Source organism: Dasypus novemcinctus, chromosome 10, assembly GCF_030445035.2.
Source record: "Dasypus novemcinctus isolate mDasNov1 chromosome 10, mDasNov1.1.hap2, whole genome shotgun sequence".
In the NCBI taxonomy this organism is placed as follows: Eukaryota; Metazoa; Chordata; class Mammalia; order Cingulata; family Dasypodidae; genus Dasypus; species Dasypus novemcinctus.
The window spans coordinates 56,818,660-56,831,698 of NC_080682.1; the positions used below are offsets into that span (position 1 = coordinate 56,818,660).

A 13,039-nucleotide genomic window follows, 5' to 3' on the forward strand; every position below is an offset into this window, starting at 1 on the left:
TGAGAAGAAAAATGAAGATTAAAGCAATGAATTAACACTTCTATTTGATCCAACTATCTAAATGTTGATAGTTTCACCAATACATAGGGAAAAAAATCCTGTATTAAAGAATTCATTAATGAAGTCATTAACATGACACCCATACATGGCATAGTTAAATAAATTAATCTTTATTAATCTGATTTACTTTACTGTCAAAACATCTTCATAAAAATGCAACTAGTCACTATTTTAATAATATTTGTTTATATTTGTTCTTTTAACAAATGCAAAAATTCAACAGTCGAGAGAGTTTATGCTTCGATTAATTGCTTTTCACATGGCTACTCATCACACAGCTATCAATAAGGAACTATACTGTTCTGCCATAAAATTTTTTAGAATTTCTAATATTTACAAAAAGCCATTTTTATTTTATGTGTACTACATAAGGGTAAGAGGAGCCAAAACAATTACATTGATTTTATAGGCAAGGAAATTGAGGCATACCCAAGGTCACATAACTAGTACTTACTTGCCCTTTAAGACCTTAAAGCAGGGTAGTAAACACAAATGCCTACAGAGTTAGGTAAAGAAAATGAATGAAACTGGCTGGATTCAGAAATCTGACACCAGGAAATGGGGAGGAGCAACTGTGACACTTGGCACTTTTCAGGCAAATACTCATCTCTAGTTGATTTGGGTCCAGTGGTGCCAAAGCTTCAGATTTTTAAGAGAAGCTGAAATTTAAGATTTCTATAGATAATTAACTAGTAACCAACTGAAATTCAGAAAAGAAAAGAAAAACAACCAAAAAACTACTGTGTGGATCAACATAGGTCAATAAAAACGTAACAGTTCATGGGTCAGCAGGCTTGTAACCTACACCCTGGGTCCTTAGACGCACATAACTGTCTACTGATGATTGATCTTAATAGACATAAGTAAAAAGCAGGATGTAGTCCAGAAGTACTTTGTGTGTGGTAATTTCCAACTCAGTACTTCAAAAATATTGTAAATTTAAGACCAATAGTAAACTAAAGAAAAAAACAAAAATGAAAGGGTGTGCATTATGTCATTAAGTCTAAAAAGCATTAATAGGACCATTTTCCTATGCGGAACTTTTTCTTACAAAGCAAAAAAATTGTATCATTAAAGAGAATATTAAAAATAAATAATTAAAACTTCTATTAAAATATAGAGTCTATTAATTAACACTATCTTTCTAAAACCATGCTTACTAGGTATGTGTGTTGGATACAGATACAATTGGACAGAACTGAGCTTCTATCCATGTCAGAAACTCAAATGGAGGATAGCCTGACAAGGAATGCATGTTAAAAAGCTAACGCAAAATGTATGCCAGTTACACATTTCTTTTTTTTTTTTTTTAATTTTTAATTCATTTTTAAAAAATATTACATTCAAAAAATATGAGGTCCCATTCAACCCCACCGCCCCCACCCCACCACTCCCCCCACAGCAACACTCTGGAGGTTCACGAGTGGGAACACATAACGAAGTATGGTGTACTGAATACTGTTTTAAAATCCTAAAACTTAATTCAAGCTCAATGTGGACAGACTGTTTTGTTCATCACTGCATCAGCAAGGCTTTCACAGAACCAGGAACACAGTAAGTATTTAATAACTATTTGCTGAATGAACAATTATGGTAAAATAATCATTTCTAGGCCTTAGTTTCCTAAGAGAAAAAAGGGAAGATCAGTAACTTTTTACAACACGTATAAAGAAGTTTTGAACATAATCATGATTAAAATGCCCTAAGAGTTGCCATAGCATTTTTTAAAAAATTGTCATTCAAATAAACCTACTCACTGTGGTTTTCCTGGCGTGTGCTCCTTTTTGACGGGGAGAGAAACCTGTGGCTCTGGTGATGGGGAAGGCTCTGATGGTTTTGAAGCTGGTGACGGAGGACCTACATCTTTGGGAATTTCAACATGTTTCCAATCTCCTCCTTCTTCAACCATCAAACCAATTAGTGAACCTAGCCGTATATTTTTAGATCCTTCTTCTACCTATGGTTTAAAAAGAAAATAATTGTAGAGATGGAAAGTTCAGGACATCATTAAGTAGCTTATTCCTTTGCTGGACAATTTTAAACAGGTGAGAAAGATCTCTCATTTTGAGCCAAAATCTGCTTCCAAGTCAACCTGCCTTTCCCTCTCCCCACCTTTCTTTCCTACCTTCCCTTGCCACCCTCCTCCTCCCAGCTCCTAATGATACCCCCTGAAATAACAAAGGAAAAAGTATGTAAGAGCTATCATTGTCATCTTCTTTTTGATGTCAATCAGTACAAACCATAAACAGGACACTGTGATTACATATCTTAATTTTCTGTTTCTTCCACATAGTTTTTATATAATGGCTTAGGAATTACAAGAGGTCATAAGGCATTAACTCCCAAATTAGTTCTATATACTGAAATTAACAAAGTCTTTTCAGTAAACTTGGTCTCTGGAAAAAAGAATGTTCCATCACAGAGATAGAATTGGTAAACTACCCTGGTTAATGTTAATGTCCCTTTCCCTCTATATTCACTTACAAAACTGGGGAAATATAAAAAATTTAACAATCTTTTAATAAGTGCAAGAGAAACACGGTGGTATCTCAGCTAACCAAAGAATTTTTCATAGATAATGCCAATTAAAAGCAAAAGTTAAGACTGAAGATGATGTTTTTAAATCTTAAATATACTTCCAGCATTTCAGCAGCATTAATATACAAAAAGGGCTGATTCTTACTTACTTATTAAAAGCCTCTATAAAATTTTAGATGATAATACTTTATAAGTTCAATACTGGAAGAAAACGTCATTTCTTTAAAATTTTCTATCGTTCCCTTTCAATTACTCTAAAAAAGGTTCATTACAGATGTAATTTAATGGATAATAGGATGACAGGCGACAGGGCGTTCACTAATACAGTAATTATAAGTAAAAGCATAATTCCCAGAATGAATCTGACATTTCCAAGTAACATTAATCTTGATGCTTATTAGTATGTGTACTATTTTTAAATAAGGTCTAAGTTCTGGGGGTTGGGACGCTTTCTAAGTTTACTAATTACTGAGGTAGAAAAACAGGAACATACTTTCAGGAAGCAAAATATATATTTAAACAGTCATACAAAACTAAGTAAGAATGTTTACTAAATTGCAAGCTATGGAAAAATACTGAACAATCCAATAACAATTTACGTTTGTTTGTTACATACTTACTTCTGTGAACTGTTTATTTTTCTTTAATATGTCTAAAAAGATGAGTTAATGTTGTGTTATTTTTCTTTTTTTAAAAATGTCTTAATTACCTGCTTTTAAATTACACCATTCTGTGATTTTAACAAATACCACTGATAGTATACTTTGAATGAACTATTAGCTTTATTAATATGTATCAATGTTTTTAAAAAATTGACCCAGAAATAGTATCAATATCCAAGTACCTAGCACATCATCAAATAAAGCAGTCTTTAAAAAGAGACAAAAACTTTGTTTTAAAAATATCAATAGATTTCTGAAATCTGAGTCAGATACTACTGAATCTGAAACTGATACCTCACTTTCTGATTAATTTACAATAAATCACACATACAGTTCTTTTTCTAGCCTACCAACATGACACAGACACCTTCACAAGTAGGCAACAATGAGCATTTAATACCATTTCAATTTTTACCATATCTAAATATGAAATAAAATTTATTTTAACTCACATTTTTCCATTAAAAGAATGCCACAATGAAGCAGAATCCTAAATACCACATGCACAGACAAGTAAATTATGACTATACAACTTGAATGTTTAACAGAAGTTAAAAAAATTAATGTCTAGGCCGTCATTATAGTTCCTCTTAAAGTCACTACCATCTGAGATAATTTCTCTTACTTTTTCTATTTCCTTTGTGCAGTAAGCAATCTTCTAGAGATATGCTAGTTTCTGCAGACATTTGCTTATACAGTAGTCAGCAAATATTTAAAACTTATGTGGTAACAGAGAATAAATGATGCTGTTTTCAAAATTCTATTGATAGACCAAATAAGGCTTTGTAGTGCTTCCTCTGAGTTAGCACTGTGGACATTCTCCACTCTACTAAAACTTCTGGGGTTTGAGGACCCTCCAACGCCCACAGTTTTCCACATGCATGTGGCTTATCTGATCAAACATGTTAGTCTTCTCTCCTACTATTGTGCCACTGATTTTTAAAATTAAATTAAAAGTCCACATTTTACATTACATCCTAATTTAACCCTACTAGTCTGTAGCTCAATGATGCTAAAAAAAAGTGACCCTTGAGTCTGTCATTCATATAAGCCTTTCCTCTCAGTTTTGTGTGGACCGCCTAGTTTTCAATAGTGATTCCACTAATTAATGTGATCTTAGTAAAGTTTCTTTATCTTACTATGCCTGCTTCCTAATCTGCAGAATGGAGATAATAACAGTAACTACAAAAAATTGTGATGAGGAACACAGGAGTTGTATGTAAGGCACTTAGAATAATGTAACTGACATCCAATAGTTGTTATTAAGTGTGTTTTCCTCCAAGTCAGATTTTTAAAACAAAAAATACATTTAACAAGCCAGGAACAAGTTTGGACTACAAAGTAGAGCCCCATGGGCAAGGGTTGCAAAGTCATGCAAGAAGGCCCAGAACTAGGCTGTGGATATTAATGGGTAAAGAGCAACATAGAAGACAATAGGTGGGAAAGCCGATGTGGCTCAAGCGACTGAGCTTCCACCTACCACACAGGAGGTCTGTGGTTCAGTTCCTGATGCCTCCTAAAGAAGACAGCAAGCTGGAGCAATGGGCAGGCGCAGCAAGCTGACCCAATAGGATGATGCAACAAGGGACACAAGAAGAAAAACATAATGAGAGACACAACAAAAGCAGGGAGCAGAGGTTCCTGGTGCCTCCTAAAGAGAACAGGTGGGACAGTGAGCTGACACGATGGAAAGGCAGAGCGTGCTGACCCAACAAGATGATACAACAAGAGACATAGGAGGAAAAACATAATGAGAGACACAACAGAGCAAGGAATGGAGGTGGATCAAATGATCAGGCACCTCTTTTCCACATTGGAGGTCCCAGGTTCAGTTCCTAGTACCTCCTAAAGAAACAAGGAAGATGAACAGACACAGCAAGTACAAACAGTGAGGGGGTGGGAAGAAATAAATAAATAATAAAATAAAAAAATAAAAAATAAAAAAACACAATAGGTGGTACAGTCTGTAACAAATTAGTGTTTTTTAAATAATACTTATGTGGAGGCTGAATTCCACGTGTCGGCCTTGGCCCCTTATATAGGATTTCTGCACCAGAAACTTCCCTACAGACTGACACTAATCACCTATAAATGTGCAAAAATGACTATACAGTCCATCTTAGCTCAATATGAACCAAAGGCTGCTGAAGTCCAGATACATACTTATAGCAATACTTCCCAACAGAGAGGATGTTTGAGGGGGCTCATTCCAAACAGTTATATAAACATTTTCCCTTTAAACTCAAACAGTTTGAGAGCTACAAAGAACATACACAGCTTAGTGGGAGTGAGCTGGGTCACACGACTGACCTAGTTGGCTCAGCACTATTATTTGCCATGGTGACTGGAACCATTATATCGTTTTAAGTTGTATTTATTCTATAATACATACTGCTTAACTTACATGCACAATGAACTTTGGTTTAAAAGGAAGATACATAAGACACATCAAAGCTAAAAACAAATCAATGTCAAGCTAAAAGGCAAAAGGGGAAAAGAAACATTCAAGTCCTTGAATAAGAGCTACATTCATCAAGTGCTAGGCACTGGTCTATCACAGTATTAATTCATTTCATGCTCCTACAAACTGATGAGGTAAGTATGATTATTATTCCATTTTATAGATAAGGAAGCTGACCACAGAAAGGTTAAGTAACTTCATCAAGATCACAGGCGAGTAAGTAGCAGAGTCAGGACTCAAATGCAGCCTGACATCAGAGAATGCATTGAAGACCACAGTCACCTGATCTGTAAAGTGCATTCACCTGATCAAAATTATCAGCTAGCACCTCTTTAAAAAAACAAGTATGAAAAGAGAAGAGATATGCTCTGGATTAGAACTGATTTGGCTTTTCATTCCTGGACAATGCAAGGCTATCTTTCTTCATAATGTTTTAATTTACCCATTTCAACATGAAAAATTAGAATTGAATATACCTTCCAGTTAGTAGAATTTGCTTTGAGCTTTCTAGGTACTTCATTCAGCACTTATAGAAATGGTATTGTCTCAATTTAAAATATTATGGACTATGAGAAGAACTAATTGAAATTCTTAGCAATTTCAAGCTTACTGACCAGAAAACGCAATTTTGAAGGTGATTATAGGCAATTTAATGAAAAAAAAAGGGGGAAATAACAAAACCCACTGAAAAAATGCATTCTTTAGGAAAAGACCAATGACAGAGTATTAGAGTGAGAAACAGCTAAGAAACTGACTTAAGTAGGTGAATATATACCAAGAATAATTATTCAGTTGTTTTATAATATCCAGATGATCAGTAAAAAGATTTCTTTAAAATTTTGATTTAACATTCATGGACACTATTTTTTAAAAAGAACTTTATTTTCAAAAACAATTTTGAATAATACTGGTCTGCCAATTATAATAAGTTTATCAAATTAAAATTTCAAAAAATTGTAAGTTTAATTAACTTTAGTATCGTATATCTTTTACTCTCAAGTGTCCTGGTTTGCATGACAAATTATATAGTCACCCTAAATATGTTGGAAACCAAACTAGACAACCTCCAAAGAATCCTCAAAATATTCATCGTAAAATTCTATTTAATTAATTTATTAATTTATCATTTAAAACATCTGCTGTCCAATTTGCTGACACTGTATTTAGGACTAAGTTGATGAACTGTATCTATGTGTAATAATTTAAAGTTTTCTACACAGTAATTACCAGAGATTCCATGAAAATTTAAAAACTCTTCCACTAACTGAATTGGAACTAAATTATAAAATTATCTGTGCTAATAGCAATTATTTTTCCATTAACAATATTGAGAGTCTAAATTTTTTTTCTGGTCCTAATTAAAATGTAATAAATATTACTTTATATTTGAAATGGAATTCAGATGTAACCATTATAAGAGTAAGAACAAAGAAAACACTGAAAATGTCAGGAAAAACGAAAACAAAACCTTCAAAGATGTGAAATCCCTATGAGGAGTACAATTAGGCTCTGATTTCTAATCCTCTCAAAGATGTAAGGTAAAATTCAGTTTTCTGTTATCTCCTGATTTTTAATAAGTTCAATTATCCCACTCCTTGGCTCAGAGAGCAAACAATCTTTTTTTTTCTTTTTTTCTTTTTTGAAGTACTGGGGCTAGAGATTGAACCCGGGACTTCCTATGCAGGAGGCTGGCACTCAACCATTGAGTCACATCAGCTCCCCTGAATTGGCTCCCTCGTCTGTTTGTTTGTTGTTTTACTTGTTGTTTGCTCGTTTGTCTTGCTTGTTTTTTTTTAGGAGTAAACCTAGGACCTCCCATGTGTGAGGAGGGCACTCAACTGCTTGAGCCACAACTATGTATGTATTTCTATCAAAATAATTTCATTATATGTGCTAATAAGGTAACTATTCCATAATGAAAGACAAAGGTGTAACTCTTACTGGAGTCAGGCAGAGAAGGGTGGAAGTAGAAAAACAGAAAAAAAAAAAGCACTAGTAATACATTTTAATTTTTCTCCATTTTTTCCCCTGTAAAAATGTATACATTGTACCATGACTGGAGTCCCACTCCCATTATTAAAAAAAAACATGTAGAATAATAATAAAGCTACAAAGACCCCCAAATATATACATTCTCTTTGGGAAGGAAATAGCTAAGGAAGGTATCAATTGCTCCCTTACCTCCTCCCCAGGGCTTCTTCAGTGACCAGATGAGTAGGCATTTCTGACCCAGTGACACTGCTAGCAATTTGAAATGCATTGTTAAGCAGCTAAGTGAAAAGTGCTACCATTCTGGAAGATATTCATTGCCAAACAATTCAGAGCTAGGGCCAAGAGCACAAACAATAAAATGCAGCAAGAGTTATTATATATGGTAATTCCAACAATATTTTTCTTTTTCAAAATGCAGCCTAAATTACTCAGAGAACCTATTTCTGGTATGAAAATTACACTTTCCCAGAAATAAAGGTACAGAAATTATAGTACAGCTAATATTTCCCCTAAGGAAGTTAACTATACAAAACTGCAGATAACATGATTCAACATGGCTGTTAATATCATAGATGACAAAGGAAATTTGACAAATTAGTCAAAAATAAGACCTATGTGATTAGAAAAAAGGGAATTTTCTGGTAAGAAACATGGATGAAAAAATAAATCCTTTATAGATCTACATCTAATTAGAGTATTAACATTCTAAAGTATGGTCTTTAGAATATTCAAAGGATGGCATTATATCCATTTTCAAGGCAGAGGTGAGCTGACAGCCAGAATTAAAAGCATTTCAACAAAGGGACTACTAATAGACAACACAGTTCATCTGATCAAATCAAACTATAGAGGTACAAAGTGCATACTTACTGACTACAAACAACTGATACTTTATTAGACAAACATACAGACTGGCATGGGAGCCAATGGCCACCAAGAGCAAAGGAAATAATAATAGCCAATAATAATGGCAAAAACAGCACTTAGTGAACATATTCTGAGTGACACAGGTCTTATGATGAGCATATGTATATATATTATCTCACTTAATCTCAACCATCCTATTGTGGGTTGAGCTGTGTCCTCCCAAAACATATGGTGAAGTTCTAATCCCCTGTATTTGTGAGTGTGACCTTATTTGGAAAGTGGCTTTGCAGATAATAATCAACTTAAGATAAGGTCATACTGGATTAGAATGGGCTAGTATCTTTATAAGAACAGCAGAGGATACACAGAGACTCAGATACATGGGAGAAAATGGTGACATGAAGACAGGAGCAGAGATTGGAATTATGCTCCCACAAGCCAACAAACACCTTGGCCATCAGAAGCTGAAAGAGGTAAAGTAGGAACCTCCCCTACAGGCTTCAGAGGCAGCATGGACCTATTGGCACCTTGATCTTTTCATCAGCCAAAACTGTGAGAATAAATTTGTTGTTTTTTTTTTTTTTTTAAGCTACCCAGTTTGTAGTATTTGATAAAGAAGCCCTAGGAAATTAATACACATCCTATGATGCAGGCATTTTTTCATTATAACTCTATTTTATCATGAAGAAAAAAAGGTATGGAGAGTTTAAGGAACTTTTTAGTCATCACAGAGCTGATAAGTGGCTGGCTTATTAACTATATGACTGAGGCAGCAGTGTGACTCCAGAACCTAAAGTCTTAGCTGCCACATCAAAATATCTATTAAATGTTGTAGAAGTTAAGAAACAAACAAGTTGGTTAACTCAATCAGAGAATATATACCACATAAAACCCTAAACAGTCATGCTTTTACCACATGCAGCTTTAAGCATTTTTACTTTTTATTTTTTTCACTTTTCCCATAAATTCTGAATTCCATACACATTACAGAAAATAAGGAAAATGTAGAAAAATGGAAAAGGTAAGTCATGATTACTCAATTTCACACCCCAAAGACAAACATCTAACATTTTTGTAACACTTCCTTCCAATGTTTTCTATATTTTAAAAAAAATTAATTTATTGAACTATATCACCCACACACAAACATACATAAACAGTAAGTATATAGTAATAATTGTGAACTTAAAAAATAAACATATATAACATCATACAGGACTCTCATAACTCACCCGACCTCCAACATCTTACATTGTTGTTAAACCTTTTTAACTAATGATTAAAGAGCATTGTCAAAATATTACTACTGACCAAAGGATTTTCCCCGAACCCTTCCTATTATTATGATCTTTATATCATTTATATACGAACATACATAAACCATTAGTGTATAGTAAAAGTTGTGAACTTACAAAGCAAACATGCATAGCATCATACAGGGGGTCCCATATATCAACCCTCCACTGATACCTTACATTATCATGAGATGTTTGTTACAAATTACAAAGAACATTGTCAAAATCTTACTACTAATCATAGTCCTCATCTTACATGCGGTGTGTTTTTCCCCTAACCCACCCTATTATCATTTTTTAAATATATTTTTTATGGCAGAAGTTGTAAACTTATAAAACAATCATGCACATGTGCGGAATTGCCAAACAACACCCCTCTATCAACACACCACCCTGTGGTGGAACATTTGTTACAGATAAGATAATATCATCTGATTGTTACCATGTACATGGTATACATTTGGCTCACATTTTCCATACTGACCCATTATCAACACAGTACATCTTTGGCATAGATACAAGAATATTATATTATTACTGCTAACCACAGTCCATAGGTCATTCCAGTTTTATTTTTCCCATGTGTTCCCAACACCCTGCAGTAGTGATATACATTTGCTCTAGTTCACAAAGGACCCTCTTGCATCTGTACCATCAACCACAATTCTCATCCACCTCTTGGGTTTACTGTGCTCTTCAGTTCCTAGATTACTCTCTAGCATTCTGTCAGTTGGCATTTACATACCTAGACTATCATTTTCAGCCACATCCCAATTTGTAAACTAGCTATTACTCACTATTTGTGACCATCCAGTCTATATACTTCCTCGCTTTTACAGTAAAGCTAATTAAAACTTCTACATACAGTAAACATTATTAGTCCATCTCAGTCCTTCTTTTATCTCCATTAAGAATCCACCAACTACCACCAGGTCTTGAAAAGATTTTCCTACAATTTCTTCTAGAAGTTTTATGGTTTTTGTTTTTATTTTTAGGTTTTGGACCCATTGTGAGTTAATTTCTGGATAAGGTGTGCGATAGAGGCCTCTTCCCTTCTTTTGGCTATGGAGATCTATAGTTCTTTCAGAACCATTTTGCTAAATGGACTGTTCTGCCTGAGCTGTGTGAGTTTGACAGGCTAGTCAAAAATCACTTGACCATACCTGTGCGGGTGTTTCTGAGCCATCAATTTGGTTCCACTGGTCTATGTGTCAGTCTTTATGCCAGTACCATGCTGTTTTTACCACTATGGCTTGGCACTATGATGTAAAATACGGAGATGACGGTTTGCTTTTCCTTTTATGATGTTTCTGATAATTCAGGACCCCTTACCCTTCAAAATAAATTTGATAATTGTGTTTTCAATTTTTTTTTTAAATGCTGGTGGAATTTTTATGAGGGTTGCATTGAATCTATGTATCAATTTGAGTAGAATTGACATCTCAATGGTATTTAGTCTTCCAATCCATGAGCATGGAATGTTCTTCCACTTATTTAGTACTTTTCTGATTCCTTTTATCACCAGGTTGCAGTTTTCTGAAAACAAGTGGTTTATGTCGTTGGTTAAGTTTATTCCTGACTACTTGAGTTTTATCTGTCATATTTTATTTTCACCATTCTTTTCATACTTTTAGTTACTTTTATTGATATAATCTTCATTTCTAGACTCTCTTCTGGGCTGCTCTCTCCTGTCTTTTTCTTTCAGGCTCTAGCACACCCTTTAGTATTTCCTGAAAATCTGGTCTCTTGCTTAGAAATTCTCTCATTTTCTGTTTATCTGTAAATATTCTAATCTTGCCCTCATTTTTGAAAGATAGTCATGCTGGATATAAAATTCTTGGCTGGAAGTTTTTCTCTTGTAGTATCTTAAATATATCAGACCACTGTCTTCTTGGCTCCATGGTTTCTGGTGAGAAATCACTTAATCTTATTGGGTATCCCTTATATATTATGCACTGCTTTTCTCTTGCTGTTCTCAGAATTCTTTCCTTGTCTTTGGCATTTGATATTCTGATTAGTATGCATCTCAGAGGTGGTCTATTTAGATTTTTTCTTTAAATATTCCTTCTGCCCCTTTTCCCTTCTCTTCTCCTTCTGGGACACCCATGACACGTATGTTTGCATGCCTTCTGCTGTCATTTAGTTCCCTGAGAACTTGTTCAATTTTTTCCATTCTTTTCTTCATCTGTTCTTTTGCATGTTCACTTTCAGAGGCCATTTCTTCAAGCTCATCAATCCTTTCTTCTGCCTTCTCAAATCTGCTATTATATGATTCCAATGATTTTTTAATTTCATTTATTGTACCTTTCATTCCATAAGATCTGCTATTTTCCTATGTATGCTTTCAAATTCTTCTTTGTGCTCATCCTGTGTCTTCTTAATATCCTTAGTCTCTTTAGCCATCTCATTGAATTTGTTAAGGAGATTTGTTTGAACATCTATGATTAGTTGTCTTAACTCCTTGATGTCATCTGCAGGCTGACCTTGTTCCTTTAACTGGGCCATATCTTCCTGTTTCTTGGTGTGGATCATAATTTTTGGTTGGTGTCTTGGCATCTGGCTTACTAGAGTATTTATTCCGGGTATAGTTTTTCTCTTTAGTTTATGGCTTCCTGCCCTTTCTCCCTTGCTGGTTGTGCAGCAGGAATCAAGGATGTAATTGGTGCTGTAAACTGTGGAGGCTCAAGCTGTCCTCATTGCCCCAGAGACTGATGAAGGTTCTTCCAACTTTCTCCTTTCCCAGAAGTAGGGAAAGAGTCACAGTTGTGTGGAATAATCCAAGTAATGCAGGCCTAGACTGTGGTTGCCCAGAGAGACTGATGAAGCTTCATTCCCCTTTCTACCCTGCCTGGGGCATGGATAGAGCTGCAGGTGTGGGCAGTAATCTATGCAATGTGGGTCCAAGATGACCGCAGTTGCCCTGGTAGACTTCAGATTATTCAAATTGTGGCAGCCAGAGGTACCCAACGTTACCTGGATAGGCTGGTGCAGAGCTAGCCAGCCTCCTCCCTGCCAGAGGTGGGGCTAAAGCCTAGTCTATGGCTGCAGGCTGATCTGGGTGAAAGAGAAACTGGTTCCTACTGTCACTGTGATATTTGGTCAGGCCGGCTTCCCCTCAGGCTGGGGGCAGAGTCAAAATGGCAGCCACCAGCCTCTTTCCTTTC

The 13,039-nt window shown here is 35.1% G+C and overlaps 1 protein-coding gene across 3 annotated transcripts in view; it reads right to left on the bottom strand.

The window, feature by feature from the left end:
• Positions 1-13,039, bottom strand: part of PDHX (pyruvate dehydrogenase complex component X) — an 80,296-nt gene that overhangs the window by 37,734 nt on the left and 29,523 nt on the right. For all 3 annotated transcript variants that reach the window (XM_004446848.4, XM_071218110.1, XM_004446849.5), the window contains exon 4: positions 1,818-2,017. In XM_004446848.4, coding sequence (XP_004446905.2) covers positions 1,818-2,017 — 200 coding nt within the window. The remainder of the gene's footprint in view (positions 1-1,817; positions 2,018-13,039) is intronic.